The 19999-nt window shown below is 40.2% G+C and overlaps 1 protein-coding gene and 1 pseudogene across 1 annotated transcript; both read right to left on the bottom strand.

The window, feature by feature from the left end:
- Nucleotides 1-7405: 7405 nt before the first annotated feature.
- On the bottom strand, nucleotides 7406-7975 carry LOC132491770 (interferon alpha-1-like). Its single transcript, XM_060100668.1, has one exon. It carries the CDS (start codon nucleotides 7973-7975, stop codon nucleotides 7406-7408), a length of 570 nt encoding a protein of 189 aa, XP_059956651.1.
- An 8794-nt stretch (nucleotides 7976-16769) lies between these two features.
- On the bottom strand, nucleotides 16770-17503 carry LOC132491641 (interferon alpha-8-like; annotated as a pseudogene).
- Between the last annotated feature and the right edge of the window lie 2496 nt (nucleotides 17504-19999).

Raw genomic sequence — 19999 nt, 5'->3', positions numbered from 1 at the left:
TGCCCCATGGCTCAGCCAAAAAATAGAAAAAAAAAATTAACCCTCTCAATAACCCTATTTGGATCAAACTCACTTATACAACTGGAGAGAAATATAAATCTGGACGAATGAACTGTTCCAAACGTACCAAAGATACAAGGGCAAACCTTAGGGTGTTTACAGTGATTTGTCTGAAAGCGCCCTTTAAAGAAAGTGAAGGCTGCACATGAACATGATATTTAGGAACCAATGAAATAAGCAGACAGAGGACAGTGAGATGACAAAGGACCCTTATTCCACTTAAGATGCCAAAGGGTTACTGTCCATGGTTTTGTAGGGCTACATGGGGTGTGGTCTGAGTCAACTGAACTGACTTTAAGTTCTAATCAAAAGAGACAAAATCACTATTAAGTAGTTAGAAAGGAATAGATTTTTCTGCCTATTGAAAAAAAAAAAAAAAAAAAAAGGAAGTTTCCTACTGGCCTAGTGGTTACGATCCGGCACTCTCACTGCTGTGGCCCGGATTCAATACCCGGTGGGGGAACTGAGATCACACAAGCCACGCAGCGCCAAGTCTAAGATTTCGTGAGTGATTTCTTCAATGAAATATAGTAAAATAACTTTATTAACCCTAGAAGAGCTGACCCCTGGAATCTATATATTTTTAACACTTGAGTTTTCTTGTGAGTTTAAGAAAAAAAAAAAAAAAAGCACCTAACAATTTCTAGCCATGTGAGCTCTGACGTTTCTCCTTCAGGAGGACAACTAAAAAGTCACTCACCATCTGGTTCTACAAGAATAAAGTCATTAGCCACAGCAGTCCCTTACCCCAACACCCCTGACAGGACTTCAGGGTGGAGATCAGGAATGGGGCACTCTCTGCTCTGGGAAAACTGACAGAATAGGCCTGCAGATGGTTAGATAATTTCCTGAGAAAATTCTATGAATTCAATTTTTTGCAACTTCTCAGACTTAGAAAAGCACTAAAATCATTAATAGTGACAAATGCTCCTCATGACTAGCAGCAACCTTCTACCAAGATGTGTCCTTGATTGCACGTATCCCCTTCACCACAGTCACGTATATACTGACCTCCCCCTTATGTCCTTGGGGCAGTTTGTCAGAGCTGAAAGGCTGTCCTCTGGGTTATGGTCCTCAGTAAGTCCTCCCAAAAAACTGAGGTCCCAGCTCTATGTTGTTGTTTGTTTCCAGTCAACAAGGACCTCACTGATTTCCCAGGAGACCTCCTCAGATCAGCCTGCTGTTCTCATTCTCAATGAAGACACCTCCATTTCTCACCTACAGTCCAGGCTGGACATCCATTTGTTTACTGAGAGAGTCTAAATAAGAATCTCTACTCTTTATTGTTCCAACTGTTGGTTAAGATGTGGGTACCCAAGAAGCCTTATGTGTGACCAAGACGGAAGAGCATACGTGCTTCTTAGACAGAAGGAGTGAAGGTTTCTAATGGGCTCCTTAGCAGGGAGAGTCTGGCTTGAACTTCAGAGTCACCCTCATGGCCTTGTAGAGTTGTCTTTATTTAAATTTTAGCCTCAGCCCATTAAAACATCATAATACTGAAGAATTGAAATAAAAATACTATTTAAAAAATCATTTGTTAATAAAATGATATTTTTAGCAGTAATATAGGAATGGTTTCTGCTTGTTTTAGGACCCTAATCCTTAGGAAGGTTTCCAAACCTCTAAATGTACTTTAAATGTCCTTCTGACTTTAAAAGTACCTACTCAGTGCTGTATGCACCAACTGGAAAGAACAGAGAGATGATCGATCCATCAGTGTCCTCTTTCCAAATTGCCTAAATTAAATAAATGAATTTCCACTTAGCTCTTTGTTGCTTTTAGAAACTGTGACCTTCTAGTGTGCATGTTACTGATACATGCCCTGCTGGAAAGGCTCTATCCCAGTTGTTGCTAAATATATTAAAATCCCTGCCTGTGTCCCTCCTATTCAAGCATGTTTTATTTTGTTTGCCTTTCAAAGGGGCAAAGACATCATGATGGAATGTAAGAAATTCCTTGGATTGCATTGTCCCCAGGAATATCCTTCCCTGCTCTGTGATAACTTGCTGGGTCCTAAGGACAAAACAGGTTTGCAGCTGGCACTGAGGTAACCCTCGTCCCTTCCAAGACTCCGCAGGCTGCTGTGGTATCAGTGCTGGGGACACTGCCAGTGGCCACGTCCTTCTGGGAGAACTCTGTGCTATCGCATGCACCTCAATCTTTTTTTCTCTGAAAAGGAATGTTCTGGAGAAACACTTGCCTCAATGCAGCTCATCTGTGTTCTTCCATGTCCTGAGGACCTGCCGCTGTTCCAGTGAATGCTTTAAACATCTCTGTTCTCCTTCCAAGTTCTCAAGCTGTTGCTGCCTTTCAACTCCATGTTTCCTGCGCTTTGGGCTTTTTGAGCAAATAAGAGTCCTGAACCAGGTGAGTTCCTCCTAGTGCAGTCAGCACGTGGAAGTGTGCAAATAGAGGCACAGGTGAGCTCCTGGGTTCTCCACCATTGTTCAGTGTTGGGCAGGGTGCCATCTATTTACTGTGTTTCTCTGGGAGTCTGGACAGTCTGGACCTGCAGTGCTTGGCAGGTGGAGAGGGTGGAGTCATATGAGAGTTTCTGCCAAACCTAGAACTTTCACTCATCTTCTGCTTTCCATTGGTGGCTTTGTAGTCTTAAGGGGAAATTGACAGCCAGAAACCCTAATGGAGAAGGAAAGAGCTGTATGAATGGGCAGTACAGCTTCATGCGGAGTGAATGGGGAAAGTACACTATGGATTTCTACCTTGGGAGGAACTGAATGATTGTGATATTTTAGTGAAAGAATGGGATCCAGGAAAACAGAGAGGAAGGGGATTTGTGCCATGTATCAGAATCAGCAGATGGATATATGGTATATTATATATGGTATATTTTATATGTAGCATATTTTATACTATGTATTCATATATATGTACCATATATGTATATTATTGTATATAAAATTACATACAATTGATGACACACTTTCTCCCAGTTCTGTTTTTTAGTCCGTCGTGGTTTTTCAGTCAGTGACAGAGAGAGGGGGAGGAGAATTCATTATTCCCATTTAGACCTATGTGAAAAATATAGGAAACAACACACTATCTGTTTAGCCCTCACTCTGTGGATGATACTCTGCTAAGTGTTCTTAAATATTCTGGTTGGTCTAATATCAATACAACTCGAGGAATATTTTCCCTACTTTATATTTGAGGAAACTGAGGCTCAGGGAAGTTAAGTGATTCCCCAGCATCACACATGTGTCCTGGCAGAATCTAGACTCAATGCAGAAACCCATATCACATATAAATAATTATTTAACTTCCATCCTCTGTAATTCTCAAGCCCTTTGTTTTCTTCTTTGGTGCTTTCTGAAGATCATTTTTCCCTGGTTGACTCCTAAGTGCACTGGCTACTCCACCTTTGTGCCCTCTTCAGACTCTCCTTCTCCTTCTCACTCTTAAAAGTTGAAGGTCCTCACGAGCTTTCGGTCATCATCTCGTTCCACACTCTACTCCTAAGGAACGACATCCACATATGCTGCTTCCAACGGGAAGTCTGTCTTTCGATGTGTCTTGGGCACTTTATAGAGTCCATCTGCTTTCTCTCCTTCTTGAGATGCCTCATTCCAGATTCTGGTGAGAGAATCCCCTTTTCCCTATCTCTCATTGTAATAGGAAACTTAATTGAAATAATTTAGCATGATTACTGTTTTTATATCTTTTATCTCTTCCAAACTGAACTCTCCAGAAGAATAGGTTTGGCATTTTCTTTTTTCACCTCTGTATTCTCAGAACTATCATATATCCAATATAGAAATATGAAGTTTTAAAATATAACCTGGGACTTCCCTGCTGGTGCAGTGGTTAAGAATCTGCCTGCCATTGCAGGGGACACGGGTTCGATCCCTGGTCCGGGAAGATCCCACATGCCACGGAGCAACTAAGCCCATGGGCCACAACTACTGAGCCTGTGCTCTAGAGCCCGCGAGCCACAACTACTGAGCCCGTGCGCCACAACTACTGAGCCCACGTGCCGCAGCTACTGAAACCCGTGAGCCTAGAGCCCGTGCTCCACAACAAGAGAAGCCATCGCAATGAGAAGCCACAACAAAGAGTAGCCCCTGCTCGCCACAACTAGAGAAAGCCTGCGCACAGCAACGAAGACCCAGCATGGCAAAAAATAAATAAAATTTAAAAAAATAAAATAAAATATAAACCACTGAAATAAATGAATGATGAGTAGAATTTGTCATCCATGTTTCAGTATGCCTTGCAAATTAAAGCTACTTCTTTTTGTAAGAATAAAAACATCCAAGATGTCATCTGGGGGAGAGTTTCATAAATTAAACAAGAAAATAATTTGAAACAATATACAGGTAAGCGTATTTTATTATACTGAATACACTATAAAGTTGAACATGATATTATATGAACAAAACTAGTTTAAATACCATACATAGTATGACTGAGATAAAGTAGAAGAATAAATAGATGACTATATTAAAGCCTTTTGCACTATAATTGCTATCATTTTGACTCCTGGTCTGATCATTTCTAAATCTCTACTGTATATGAGTCTAGTTCTGATACTTGCTCTGTCCCTTCAAACTGTGTTTTTCACCTTTTAGTATGGTAAGTTTCTGTTGAAAGTTGAACATGATGTATGGGGTAAAAGGACCTGAGGTAAATTGGCCTTTAGGGTGAGGATTTACATTTATCTTGCTAAGAGGTTGACTGTGCTTACTTCTAGTCCTGGACTCTGTTTCTGCCCTCTTTATTTTCCATATCAGCCAAGCTGGCTTATCCTTTGGGATTGGTCTCCTTGAAAATAGATTTATTAGACCTGTTTGACAAGTGACCACCATAGGTGACAGGTCTAATATCTTGTTCACCATTTTATGATTAGTACAGAGTTCATAATAATTATTCCACCTAATTATTAACAAAGAGTATTCTTAGATTTTCCATTAGACCTCCCATCAGAAGCTTCTCCTGACCTCGCATCAGAACCTTATATTGAAGTAATTATTAAGCATCATTAGATGACTCAGTACATTTCTACTGAGCCTCTTGGTTCATCATTCTCCATCTCACAGTGAAGACGTAGGGTGGTGAAAATGTAGGGCATAGGATGCTAGATAAAATTAGCCTTCTCTGCTTTCCTGGTGTCAGAGTCTTTGTAATGTTATACGTTCTTTTTCATTTAGTATTTTTCTGGGCAGGGTTGTCTTGCTACTACTGAATTACTTCCTTTATCCTCTTGAGTTGAGTAGCTTAAGAGGGAAGCAAAAATGGAAACATAAAGGGCCCATACCATGATTTTCCATAATGTTCAATACATCATTGATTTCCTTCTCCATTCAACTTTCTTGGAAAGCTGTCCTTGCATTTGATGTACTGAGGTAAAAGGAAAACAAATGCAAATCTGACTATGATGAGAGTGAAAGAAGTAAAGTGACTCCCCAGGTGAAATAATGACCATGGAAGTTCTTCTCTTGTTACCCTTCCACTTGCTCCAGTATGGGTTCTGCTGATTCATTTCAGCAAATCAGCTCTCACTATGGTCAGTTCTATCTGTTTCCCTTGTAGTGGATGGTTTCAAGCACAGAGCAGCTTACTGACACTCAACATCATGTTCATCAAAATAATGATACATTATCACTGTAAGTGATTAAATGTCAGGATTTAAAGTAAATCAGATCTTGAACATTGATATGAGTTTTCAATACATCAAATCCATGAAATCTCCTCAGAAGCAAAAAATAGTTCAAAAAGGGAAAACAATGCAGAGAAAAAAATAATCCACATCCATTCTAGGTTCCACCCTATGTCTCTCCTCCAATTCAGATGGCAAACATCTCAAACCTATTTTCTGTATATATTGTCATTCCCTTCTCTTATTCATGCTTCCACCTTCTCCACTATGGTTTCTGCAGATTAAGTCTACCAAACAAGCTCTCGCTAAGTGGCCAATGCCATCTCTTTTCCCAATGTAGGAGCACTTTCCATCTACGTTTTCATGAATGCATTGAATCTGCTAGGCAGTTTCAGTCTTTCAAACATGGTCTTCTCACCATTCTCTCTTGTCCTGTTAACATATGGCCTTTCCCCTTGCTTTCCTTTGTAGCGTTCCCTCCCTTTTAACGTTGAGGTCATAGGATTCAATTTTCAGTCCTTTTCTCATTTGATACTCTCCTCCTATTTGATCACTTCTTCTGTTCCATGCTTTACACTTCATGGAATTGCTTATAGATTGCCATCTCCAGTATCCAACGGACATTTGCACTGAAATGTCTACTAGTTAACTATAGATAATATCTACTGCTTTAAGTTCTACATCCTCGCATGACATGATCCACCTTCTGCTGGGGGAATTCCATTTTCCCACCTTCTCACTGTAGCACTAAATTTAACTGATATTAATTTCTACTACAAATTAGTACTATTTTAAAAATAATTAAATTTAATTGTGAATTAACTGATTTTTAAAAAGTATTTCTGTATTTATTTGGCTGTGCCAGGTCTTAGTTGCGGCACACGGGATCTTCATTGCTGCGTCCAGGATCTTCATTGCGGCATTCGGGATCTTTGGTTGCAGCATTCAGGATCTTTTAGTTGCTTGCGGCATGTGGGCTCTTAGTTGCAGCATGCAGGATCTAGTTCCCTGACCAGGGATGGAATCCGGGCCCCCTGTATTGGCAGAGCAGAGTCTTAAACACTGGACCACGAAGGAAGTCCCTGTATTAACTGATTATTGTTTTTAGGTTACTTTCCTTTAAAAAAAAATCAAAGTTACCCAAAGCAGAATTGGATTAATTATGTTCACCTCTAGGTCCTGAGGGCAACACACAACCTGGCTAGAAGAAGTCTATTTTTATTTCTAACGTGAAAATCGTAATGATGGATCAAGGAATTGTAACATACATTCTTTAATCAGGTTGCACATTCAGGCTTGGTGTTTCTTTTTCAAAGAAAAAAACAAAACAGGAAGTTTTCTATAGTAAGAATTTAATGAACAAAGAAAACTCATAAACTGAGTTAATACAAAGTATATATATTTTTCTCTTAACCACAATGTATACATGCACATAATATTATGTAAATAAAAATAATTTAAATCTTTATAAATAGTGAAATAAATATTAAAATAGATAAATAAATATTTAAGTAGATAAGTAAGTAGATAGATCAGCATGGACTGATGTATCATGAGGGACTAGTGCCTGTAGAGTAGAACATCATGTTGCTTAATATTCCTGAAAACACTTGGCAAATTAATTCAGTTCAGGGCATGATGACAGTAGAAATGAGAGTCTTTGACATGGCAGCACAGGGGGAAGTGTGGTCTCGTTAGTGAGAATCACTTCCGTGTTGAAGCAGGTGTGTGTCATTCCTTCCTCCTGAGTCTTTCTTGCAAGTTTGTTGATGAAGAGAAGGATCTCATGAGTTCTGCTCTGACAATCTCCCAGGCACAAGGGCTGTATTTCTTCTCTTGCAGATAGACAGTGATTCTGTGGAAGTATTTCCTCACAGCCAGGATGGAGTCCTCCTTCAGCAGGGGAGTCCCTTCCAGCCCCGCCTCCTGCATCAGACATGCTTGCAGGTCAGTGAGCTGCTGATAAAGTGCAGTGCAGAACCTGTCCAGGAGGGTCTCATCCCAAGCGGCAGCCGAGCCCTCCGTGCTGAAGAGCTGGAAGGTCTGCTGGATCATCTCATGGACGACAGCAATGGCTTGAGCCTTCTGGAACTGGTTGCCTCCAAACGCCTCCTGGGGGAATCCAAAGTCATTTCTGTCCTTCAGGCAGGAGAAGGGGGAGATTCTCCTCATTTGTTGCAGGAGCATCAGGGCCCTCGTGTTAGCCAGGCTGTGGGTCTGAGGCAGGTCGCAGCCCAGAGAGCAGTTGGAGTTGCAGCTGAGCAGCACCAGGACCAGGAGTAAGGACACAGTTGGGGCCATCGGGGACCTTGCAGATGCTGCCGGCCTGGCTGAGGTGGGTGATTCTGTGAACCCTACTCTCTAGGTTCTCTGAAGACCTTCCTTCAGGCCTGGGTCTTAAATGGGAATGAATTGGTTTCCATTTTCTGAATGTTCCCTCTTACTTTCTACTTCTGTTTTTGCTTTTCATTTTGCACTCTCCAGATAGGTTAGGGCAGCGTTTCTCAACCACTGTTTTTCTTCCTTGCCTCCCCTTCTCCTGCCCCCAGAGGCTTTCTAGATATTTTCTTTCCATATGGCTCCCCTATGAAATTTTGATACACAGATATACTGTGTACATCGATATGTACTCCATGCATATCTCTACTTTATAAATAGAAAAAGAAAGTGAAAAGATTATTCTTTTTATTCGATGCAGGGGTGAGTATGACAAAAAAGTTTAGGCTAAAAATTAACTGTAAAAGCTACTGCAGTTAATTTAACATTTTGGTTAAGTGTGCAGAATGACTTTTAATGTAATACATTTACTTAATAGGAATGTACCAAATTACATATTCAAGAAAAATTTATACAAATTCTATTGGGTTAGGGCAGTGTTTCACAAATATTTTTTTCCATTATTACCTCTGCCCCTGCCCACAGAGCCTTCTTAGATAGTTTTTCCTAATTGCCCCATCCCAACATGAAATTTTGATAACACATATGTCCTGTGTATGTATTTATGTGCTCTATGGATATCTCTACTCTGTACATATAAAAAGTGCAAAGCTTACTTCTTGTATTCACTGCAGGGTTAAGAATGACAAAAAGTTTTAAAGCTATTGAATTTTTTTTAAAGCTATTGAATTAAAAAAAATTTTATTGGAGTAGAGTTGGTTTAAAGTGTTGTGTTAGTTTCAGGTGTACAGCAAAGTGAATCAGTTAGACATATACGTATATCCACTCTTTTTTAGATTCCTTTCCCATATAGGTCATTATAGAGTATTGAGTAGAGTTCCCTGTGCTACAAAGTAGATCCTTATTATTTATCTGTTTTGTATTTAGTAGTGTGTATATGTCAATCCCAATCTCCCAGTTTATCCCTCCCCCGGCTTACCCCCTGGTAACCATAAGTTTGTTTTCTACATCTGTCACTCTGTTTCTGTTTTGTAGATAAGTTCACTTGTACCCTTTTTTTAGATTCCACGTAAAAGCGATATCATATGATATTTGTCTTTCTCTCTCTGACTTATTTCACTCAGTATGACCATGTCTGGGTCCATCCATGTTACTGCAAATGGCATTATTTCATTCTTTTTTATGGCTAAATAATATTCCATTATATATATGTACTACATCTTCTTTATCCATTCCTCTGTCAATGGACATTTAGGTTGCTTCCATGTCCTGGCTATTGTAAATAGTGCTGCAATGAACATTGTGGTGCATGTATCTTTTCTTCCCTTTTTTCTCTATTTTTTAAATTACTTTTTATTGGAGTATAGTTGCTTTACCATGTTGTGTTAGTTTCTGCTGTACAGCAAAGTGAATCAGTTATATGTATACATATATCCCCTCTTTTTTGGGTATCCTTCCCATTTAGGTCACCACAGATCATTGAATAGAGTTCCCTGTGCTCTACAGTAGGTTCTCATTAGTTATCTATTTTACACATAGAAGCGTATATATATCCATCCCAATCTCCCAATTCATCCTACTCCCCTTTTCCCCCCTTGGTATCGATAAGTTTGTTCTCTGCATCTGTGTCTCTATTTCTGCTTTACAAATAAGTTCGTCTGTACCATTTTTCTAGATCCACATATGAGCGATATTATACGATATTTGTTTTTTTCTTTCTGACTTACTTCACTCTGTATGACAGTCTCTAGGTCCATCCACATCTCTGCCAATGGCACAATTTTGTTCCTTTTTATGGCTAATATTCCACTGTATATATGTACCACATCTTCTTTATCCATTCATCTGTTGATGGACATTTAGGTTGCTTCCATGTCCTGGCTATTGTAAATAGTGCTTCTGTGAACATTGGGGTGCATGTATCTTTTTGAATTATGGTTTTCTTCGGGTATATGCCCAGGAGTGGGATTGCTGGGTCATATGGTAGTTCTATTTTTAGGGTTTTTAAAAACTATTTATTTGGCTGAGCTGGGTCTTAGTTGCAGCATGCAGGATCTTTTTGTTGGGGCATGCAGGCTCTTAGTTGTGGCATGCAGGATCTAGTTACCTGACCAGGGATTGAACCCGGGCTGCCTGCATTGGGAGCGTGGAGTTGTAACTGCTGGACCACCAGGGAAGTCCCTATTTTTAGTTTTTTAAGGAACCTCCATACTGTTCTCCATAGTGGCTGTATCAATTTACATTCCCACCAACAGTGCAAGAGGGTTCCCTTTTCTCCACACCCTCTCCAGCATTTATTGTAGGTTTTTTGATGATGGCCATTCTGACCAGTGTGAAGTGATACTTCATTGTAGTTTTGATTTGCATTTCTCTAATAATTAGTGATGCTGAGCATCATGTACTCTTTGGCCATCTGCATATCTTCTTTAGAGAAATGTCTATTTAGATATTCTGCTCATTTTTTTAAAGCTTATTTAAAATATAAATTTATTTAATTAATTATTTTTTGGCTGTGTTGGGTCTTTGTTGCTGTGCGCTGGCTTTCTCTAGTTGCAGTGAGCGGGGGCTATTCTTCGTTGCGGTGCACAGGCTTCTCATTGCAGTGGTTTCTCTTGTTGTGGAGCATGGGATCTAGGTGCACAGGCTTCTGTAGTTGTGGCACACAGGCTCAGTAGTTGTGGCTCATGGGCTTAGTTGCTCTGCAAAATGTGGGATCTTCCCAGACCAGAGATTGAACCCGTGTCCCCTGCATTGGCAGGCAGATTCTTAGCCACTGCGCCACCAGGGAAGTTCCTTCCACCCGTTTTTAGATTGGGTTGTTTGTTTTTTTGATATTGAGCTACATGAGCTGTTTGTATATTTTGGAAATTAATCCCTTGTCAGTTGCCTCGTTCGCAAATATTTTCTCTCCCACTCTGAGGATGGTCTTTTCATTTCGTTTATGATTTCCTTTGCTGTGTAAAAGCTTTTAAGTTTAATTAGGTCCCATTTGTTTATTTCTGTTTTTATTTCCATTTCTCTAGGAGGTGGGTCAAAAAGGATCTTGCTGTGATTTATGTCATAGAGTGTTCTGCCTCTGTTTTCCTCTAAGAGTTTTATAGTGTCCGGTCTTACATTTAGGTCTCTAATCCATTTTGAGTTTATTTTTGTGTATGGTGTTAGGGAGTGTTCTAATTTCATTCTTTTACATGTAGCTGTCCAATTTCCCCAGCACCACTTATTAAAGAGACTATCTTTTCTCCATTATATATTCTTGCCTCCTTTGTCATAGATTAGGTGACCATAGGTGCATGGGTTTAACTCTGGACTTTCTATCCTGTTCTATTGATCTATATTTCTGTTTTGGGGCCAGTACCATACGGTTTTGATTACTATAGCTTTGTAGTGCAGTCTGAAGTCAGGGAACCTGATTCCTCCAGCTCCGTTTTTCTTTCTCAGTATTGCTTAGCTTTTCATGGTCTTTTGTGTTTCCATATAAATTGTAAAATTTTTTGTTCTAACTCCATGATAAATGCCATTGGTAATTTGATAGGGATTGCATTGAATCTGTAGATTGCTTTGGGTAGTATAGTCATTATCACAATATTGATTCTTCCAATCCAAGAACATGGTATCAATACATCTCTCCATCTGTTTGTGTCTTTCTTATTTATTTATTTATTTATTTATGGCTGCATTGGGTCTTTGTTGCTGCACGCGGGCTTTCTGTAGTTGAGGCGAGCGGGGGCTACTCTTCGGTGTAGTGTGCGGGCTTCTTATTGTGGTGGCTTCTCTCACTGTGGAGCATGGGCTCTAGGCACACGGGCTTCAGTAGTTGTGGCGCATGGGCTTAGTTGCTCCACGGCACGTGGGATCTTCCCGGACCAGGGCTCGAACCTGTGTCCCCTGCATTGGTAGGCGGATTCTTAACCAATGCACCACCAAGGAAGTCCTGTTTGTGTCATCTTTGATTTCTTTCATCAGTGTCTTATAGTTTTCTGAGTACAAATCTTCTGCCTCCTTAGGTAGGTTTATTCCTAGTGTTTTATTGTTTTTGATCTGGTGGTAAATGTGATTGTTTTCTTGATTTCTCTTTCCAATATTTCATTGTTAGTGTATAGGAATGCAAGAGATTTCTGTGTATTAAGTTTGTATCCTGCAACTTTACCAAATTCATTGATGAGCTCTAGTAGTTTTCTAGTAGCATCTTTAGGATTTTCTCTGTATAGTATCATGTCATCTGCAAACAGTGACAGTTTTACTTCTTTTCCAATTTTGATTCCTTTTATTTTTCTTCTCTGATTGCTGTGGCTAGGAGTTCCAAGGTTATGTTGAATAATAGTGGACATCCTTGTCTTGTTCCTGATCTTAGAGGAAATGCTTTCAGTTTTTCACCATTGAGAATGATGTTTGCTGTGGGTTTGTTGTATATGGTCTTTATTATGTTGAGGTAGGTTCCCTCTATGCCCACTTTCTTGAGAGTTTTCTTCATAAATGGGTGTTGAATTTTGTCAGAAGATTTTTCTGTATCTATTGAGATGATCATATGGTTTTTATTCTTCAATTTATTGATGTGATGTATCACACTGATTGATAAGCTATTGAATTTTAATTTAACTTTACAACTAAGTTTTAAGAGTGACTTTTAATTACTATATTTACTTATATAAACAGGAATGTAGCAAACTACATATTCAAATAAAATTTATAAACTTTATAGTACTACCAAGTTATAGATATACTTAAAAATCATTCAAAACTGCTCTAAATCATTGAAATTTTTAAATTATTTTCTTAATATTTATTTTTAGGTACTTAACTTTTAATTTTGCTTCATATCATAAAATAAGTTTTTTCAGAAAATAATTTTTAATTTCACTGCCTCTAGATATTCATCTAGATATTGTAAACATTTTTTTCTGTTAAGCACTTGCCATAATTATGGATGTGTTGAACAACTTCAGTAGAATTATATGATAAAATATAACCTTTTTTTTTTTTTTTTTTTTTTGCAGTACGCGGGCCTTTCACTGTTGTGACCTCTTCCGTTGTGGAGCACAGGCTCCTGACACGCAGGCTCAGTGGCCATGGCGCATTGGCCCAGCTTCCACGGCATGTGGGATCCTCCCGGACCGGGGCACGAACCTGTGTCCCCTGCATCGGCAGGCAGACTCTCAACCACTGTGCCACCAGGGAAGCCCCTAACCTTTTTTGTATTTAATATACAAATACAATTTTCTATTTGTATTTAATTCCCATAGTGTAAATCATACTGAGACTCAAACATAAACAAAATCTACAAGACAGCCAATGGGAGCTCAGAAGTAAGTAAAGGCCACCTCTCACAATATTACTTTGAGATCAAGCAAATAATGGAGAGAAAGTCCTCCAGTGAGCCATCAAGTCACCATAGTGTGGAGCACTGATCGTGTATGCAGTTTGTTTATCTTCCATGAACTCAGTGTCAATGCTTCTTGTATGTATGATACACAAGAAAACCCAAAGACAAAAATGAATACTAAGGAATAAGATTTTGTTGTATAGGGTTAAGCTTTGGAGTGCCACAGCATTGTAATAGCAAAATTTGTCATACCCCTAAAAACTAATGTTTGCACCCATGGAAGCAGTTATCATCCCCAATGAGAATGCATGATTTAGCAGTCATAATCAATTTGAATCTTTCTATTTTTGCATTAAATTTCAAATTTCCCTAAGGACTTTCAGAGGTGCCAATCCAAGTCTATCCTTTTCAAACAAAAGGAAACCATCTTTATAATTAATTTAGAACTGAATAAATATTGATTATGTTGTGGAAAGAATTAACTTTCAGCTCCAATCTTTAATACTTTTTATTTTGCAGTGGAAGTTATGTTGCTTCAGGCCTCTACATTCCCATCTTCCAACAGTAGGTATGTGACCATCTTTGACAAATCAGCTCTGTAGTAACTGGACTCTGTCTTATTGTCTGCGGTATCATCGGCACCAGGCCCAGTGTAATCACTCAACAAGTAGTTTTAACTAAAGCAATTTCTTAGATTTTCTCCTCCTACTGGAAGGCATTTGCAAATGACCAAGGTATTTTGCTTCATCAGGGCCATATTTGCTGGGATTATAATCAAAATGGCTAATATTTCCACTCTTCCCTTACTGGTATCAGTCATGCCTACTGAGTTTATTGCTAAAACCACTAGGATTATGTTTCCTTTAAGGTGCATATGGCTCTGGGGATTCAAGTTGCAGCACAATTTTCAGCCTTTGCCTGGCACTATATTAAACTCATGAGGATGGCCTCATCTCTAATTTGCCCTCTACTAGGTTATAATAGAAAAGAAGTAGCCTGGTGTCATATACAGAGCCACCTATCTGAACTCAGACTCTCCCTGAATCTCACAGCTCGCAGTAACCAGACACATATTACTCCTTAGTAGATCTTTATTGATGTGGCAATTACTACGTTTCTCCTGAGAATCCTTGGAGACTCTTCACAAAGAATGATGAATGATCTGTTGCATCCTGTATCTTCGTTCCGTTCCATGGGAGAGTGGGCTCCTTTCAGTTTGATCTCCGAAATTTGGCTGGTAATAATTAAAGCATGACTTCAGGTCCAAAACCATGAGTTTGGATTCTGAGTCCTTGGTCTGCTCTTTTTTCCTGCTAACCTGCCCTTTCATCTTTATTTACTCAGCATGAATATATTCTTACTTCTAAATGACAGGCGTGTAGCCTTTAAAGACTTTTATGTTCTTTTTTTTTTTTTTGCAGTACGTGGGCCTCTCACTGTTGTGGCCTCTCCCGTTGCGGAGCACAGGCTCTGGACGCACAGGCTCAACGGCCATGGCTCACGGGCTTAGCCGCTCCACGGCACGTGGGATCTTCCCAGACCGGGGCACGAACCCGTGTCCCCTGCATCGGCAGGCGGACTCTCAACCACTGCATCACCAGGGAAGCCCCAAGACTTTTATGTTCTTATGTTTGGTACCCCACAAGATTCATTAAAGTCCTAATCCCCAAAGTGATGGTGTTAGGTGGTGGGCCCTTTGGGAGGTGATTAGGTCATGAGGATGGAGGCCTCACAATTGGAATTAGTGCCCTTTTAAAAGAGGTCTCAGATAAATCCCCCAGTCTCTGCCAAGGAGAAGTGGACAGTGTGTGACCTGGAAGCAGGCTTTCAGCAGAACTGGACCACGCTGACACCCAGATCTTGGATTTCCAGACTATGGAACTGTGAGTAATTTTTGCTCTTTACAAACTACCCAGTCTATGCTATTTTGTTGAAGATGCCCAAATAGTAAGACATGTCCTGACCTATTGTATCCTCGGAATACCTTCCAGGAGTGTGTAAAATACCTAAAGGGAGAGACACCATCTTACCCAACCCCGTTTCCTAGACAGCTAGTCCAGTCCCTATCATTTCAGGAGCTCAATCATATATTTGATAGATATATTTGATAGATATGATGTGAGAGGACAATAATCTACAGATACTTTAAAATTCTTTGTGGTTCTACAAGGGAAGTTACAATGGAATATTGTGTGAGGTATTTTTTGAAAGACTTTGCAGCACTATTTTCTTCAAGTTCGCATTTTCAGTATTTAGAAGATAAGGATGAGAATCACGGGCCTGGACGTAAATGGAAGACCCACTCTCCACTTTTAGTTCAGTCATCCTCAAGTACTTGCAAGGAGCTACGTGGCCCTACTTTTCTTGTCTCCCTCAGGCAAAAAGGAAACAACTTGTGTCTACACTTGCGGATATTTTCCTTGTTAGTCTATGCCTTTGGGAATCAACTTGAATGCTTCTTTCAAAGAGTCAGTCATGCTGTGAACTCTAATGAGTGACATCCATGTCATCATACTTAAGTTGAAATTGTGGAATCAGACCCCAAGTCAAATTTTTTTATAATGTGAGTGTAAGCAAGAACATTGTTTTAGTTTCTTTTCTCTAGAATGTCATTAGTACAAATAGTATAAAAATGAAAAGTAGTCTTATTCATTGAACTTATCTCCTCTTCCATTAGTCACCCAATAACTTCCCAACTTCTTTGCACTTAGATTCCCATGATAATAAATTCAGGCCAACTAATGTGAGCAGAGGTGATATTGCCCTATACTGTCTTGGCCCTTGAAAACATCCCATGTAATCCCCATACTTTTTCCTTTACCACTGAGTGGAACAGACTCAAACACCACAAATTGGAAATCTCATGTTGAATAGAGCAACACCACACAATAGAGGGCACCCATGTCCCTACATCACTGTTTAGCGGAAGCCAACTAGAAAATTCATCTGATTAGGAATGCCTGCATTTTTCTCTTAAGGATGGAAAGATAAATTTCTATTATAACCCAATTACTGACATCTTTCTGTTTCTCTGTTACAGCCGCTGGCATGAAATTAACTGATAAATGTCTTGAACAGCATACTGTGCTAACAACCTTTCCATTTTAGAATAAACGTCATAGTTAGGAATCCAAATACCCTCCAAGAAGTTAAACACATTTTAGAAAGCACATTGTAAAATTGCTTGTTTAAGAAAATAGATTGTGTTCTTCTTTGTAAATATATTTTTGTAAACTTGTGATACTTCAGATATTTTTCAGCATGTGCAGAAATATGAGTGGATATACCTTTAGAGGACTAAACAAACAATAATCATTTGATTAGAAGTGTCACAGGTGTACCTTTCTTCTTTATTTGTTGACAGTAATTGGAAAATTATTACATGAGAGAAAGGAACACTTTAATTTCTCCTCTGGTAACCTCCCAGGCACAGGGGCTGTATTCCATTTCCTTCAGATAGAGATGGATTCTTCGGAAATATTTCGGGACAATTCCCAAATATGGACAATCCAGATTGCCATTTTCCACTTGCTTATGCAGTAGTTCCAAGGTGTGATGAAGGCTAGAGAGTAGTTTATGGAGTAGGGTGTTGTTCCGAGAAGCTTGGCTTTCCTCCTTGTTGAAGAAGTTACCATCTGCTGGAGCGTCAGATGGTGGTAGCCGGTGCCTTGAGTCGTCAGGATTTCTGTGATATTCCCTCTTTTCCAAGGAAATTTGAAGTCGATTCTGTCCTCTAGGCATGACTGAAACTGGATCTTCTTCATCTGTCTCAAAAGTATGAAGAGTTCTCGGTTCTGTAGGCTATGGATGCAAGGCAAGTTCCAGCCAAGAGGGCGAGCAGGGATGGAGCGGAGTATCACTCCTGCCACTAGCAAATATATCTGGGCCGTTGAGAATTTCAGTGATTCACCAGCTGGCCGCGAGGGGGCGCGCGGGCACCACTAAACAATTAGCGGGAAACTTCCTTCCCTGGAAACCGGGACAGCGCGCTTCTCTAGGCGGCGGCTAGAGAGCAGCGGATGTATTTTGATCGGTTCGGCTAGGGAAACGCTGACTACTGAGAGTTTGCAGTTTCCGCGGTTTGGGCAGCGCGAGAGAAATTTGGGTTGCATCCACACGGAGCAATTTTATACTGATTTAATAGTGCGAAAAAAACTTGTCTTCGCGATGCTGAGTTCTCAAGTGGGAGCCTTGTCGCGGCCGCGCCAGCGACATTTTTGTCTGGTTGGAAGCTGGAACCTTGCATTTTCGGGCTTTCCCCTGAGTTTTGTGCTTTATTTTCGCACAGAAAGTTGAGCGAGGCCATTTTTGGGAAAGAAGCCGTTTTCTGAGGGGTTTGAAGCTGGGAAGCGAGTTGGGGCCGGTTTTACAGATTCGGGCTCGTTTCTGGCGCTGTGCTGCGACGGCTCAGAGAGAGGAGAACGCGGCGGCTATGGGACGCCCTGGGGGTGAGTCGGAGCGCGGCCACCACCGGGCCGAGGAGGCGGGAGCTGAGCGCCCCTGTAGATGCTCTGGGACTTCATGGTGTCTTTCAAGGATACAGCGTTAAAGTGGGGGAGGAAGTACTGAATAACTGAAAAGTAGGAACATTAAAAAAACTCACAGGGGTCTTCCCTGGGGGCTTCCCTGGTGGCACAGTGGTTGAGAGGCCGCCTGCCGATGCAGGGGACACGGGTTCGTGCCCCGGTCCGGGAAGATCCCATATGCCGCGGAGCGGCTGGGCCCGTGAACCATGGCCGCTGAGCCTGCGTGTCCGGAGCCTGTGCTCCGCAACGGGAGAGGCCACAGCAGTGAGAGGCCCGCGTACCGAAAAAAAAAAAAAAAAAAAAGAAAAGAAAAACTCACAGCATTTTATTTTTTATATTTTTAAATTAAATTTATATTGCTTGATTTAAATTAAATATTTTAGAATTTTTTATATTTTAAAATATTTTCTGAAAATATTTAAATATTGAAGGTAGGATATTAAAATATATGGGTATTAAAACAGCATTTTATTAAACTATTTTAACTATAGTTTCTTTATACTAAAACGAGAATTTAATATAATTTTACTTTCCTAGCTTTAATGGAAGCAATCTCATTAATATTTTCAAGACTACTTCTTTACTTGTTTGAGAGAACTGCAGTGTTTGACAATTTCTCGTGACTCTGTGGCAGCCTTAAATAATTTTTATTTAACTCGAGTTTCTGAAACACCTTTCTCAGGACTCCAGCTTGACTGTAGGGTAGAAAGAAGAGTTATTAGTGTCCTGTACAAGCAGCTGAGGACATTGACCAGGTCTGATCTTCTCATTTTCTTTGGTAAGAATTTTATAGACTAAACAGAAATTACCCAAATTTCACTGGCAACGTGAAGCCTTCCTCTGTAAGACTGTCAGCGTCATCCAAATGCAGGGTCATTTCTGTCTTTATTTAAAATTTTGACATTTTCTTTAGCATGTATATTGTGGTGTTTTCATTTTCATATATTGCCTTAAAATATTATTTATCTTGATCACTTAGATTTGGTGCCTTCTTACATTCCATGCTTGAGGGAAGCCCTCCCTTTCTTTACCCAAATAGCCAGGAAATAGCTTTCAAAGTAATGTTGTGATCTTCCATAGCTAAAAATAAAGGAATGTCCCATTTCTTGTCACCCTCTGCCCCATCTACATTTTATAACCCATTTCCTGGTCCCCATAACATTTAAAAACACCTTTGTCTTAAAATAATATCACCAGAGGTGGTCTGAGACTGAGGATGAGGGAAGGGACTGTTTATCTCATTTATACTATTCACAGAGCAGCCATTTTTCCTTAGATGCTGGTTTTCTGCAAATGTTTCAAGTGCTGTAGGATTTCTCTCCTTAATGTACCAGGCACTGCTCTAGGCCTGGAAACTTGGGCTTTGCTCCTTCACAGTCCTGCAGGCAACCTCTCTCCTAGAGTTTGCATTTGGGGGCCTCAATACGCAGACCCCTGACAGTGTTAAAGGAGCGGCAGTCAAAGCCTCTCTTGGCGGGGCTGATCATGGACTCTACAAGTTACTATATGTCACATTAATGCTAAAGGCAGCTATGTTCACTAAATTCAGATTGTCAGCCTATAATTTGCAAACTTCATTTAATCTTTACAGTTCCCTGTGTGACAACTACTTGAGTTGTCTCAGTTTTTTAGAAGAGGAAATCAAAGTCTGATGTCAATTAAATTCAGGAGCCCCAGATTTTTGTCAGAGTGGAGCCTTCTGCTGCTCCCAGGCCCTCCTCTTCATCAGCTCTGAGCACTGGCCCTCAGCTGCACTGAGCACGTGGTGCTTCCTTCATCCTAATCCTGCCTCTAAAGTCTGTCCTCCCTGCTCCCTGGAGGGCAGTCACCATCCCTGCCTTATTTTCCTGGAATCCATATTGCCAAGCACACTGTCACATATATATGTGGTGAGGACAGTTTTGGCACAGAAGGAAGAGAATGGTATGAATTAGCCCTTGGTGTTAACATTTATGCCACTCTTATCCATAGACTATGTCTGGAAACATGAGCTATGACTCCTATAAAATCATGTGGAAGAATTCAAATCTAATGTCTTAACCCCTTAAAGGGGAAATGGAGAGAGGCGAGGCTAGTTGTATT

Source organism: Mesoplodon densirostris, chromosome 6 (genome assembly GCF_025265405.1).
Source record: "Mesoplodon densirostris isolate mMesDen1 chromosome 6, mMesDen1 primary haplotype, whole genome shotgun sequence".
In the NCBI taxonomy this organism is placed as follows: Eukaryota; Metazoa; Chordata; class Mammalia; order Artiodactyla; family Ziphiidae; genus Mesoplodon; species Mesoplodon densirostris.
The sequence above is the reverse complement of the archived record's forward strand: the minus strand, read 5'-3'. Positions and strand labels throughout refer to the sequence as shown.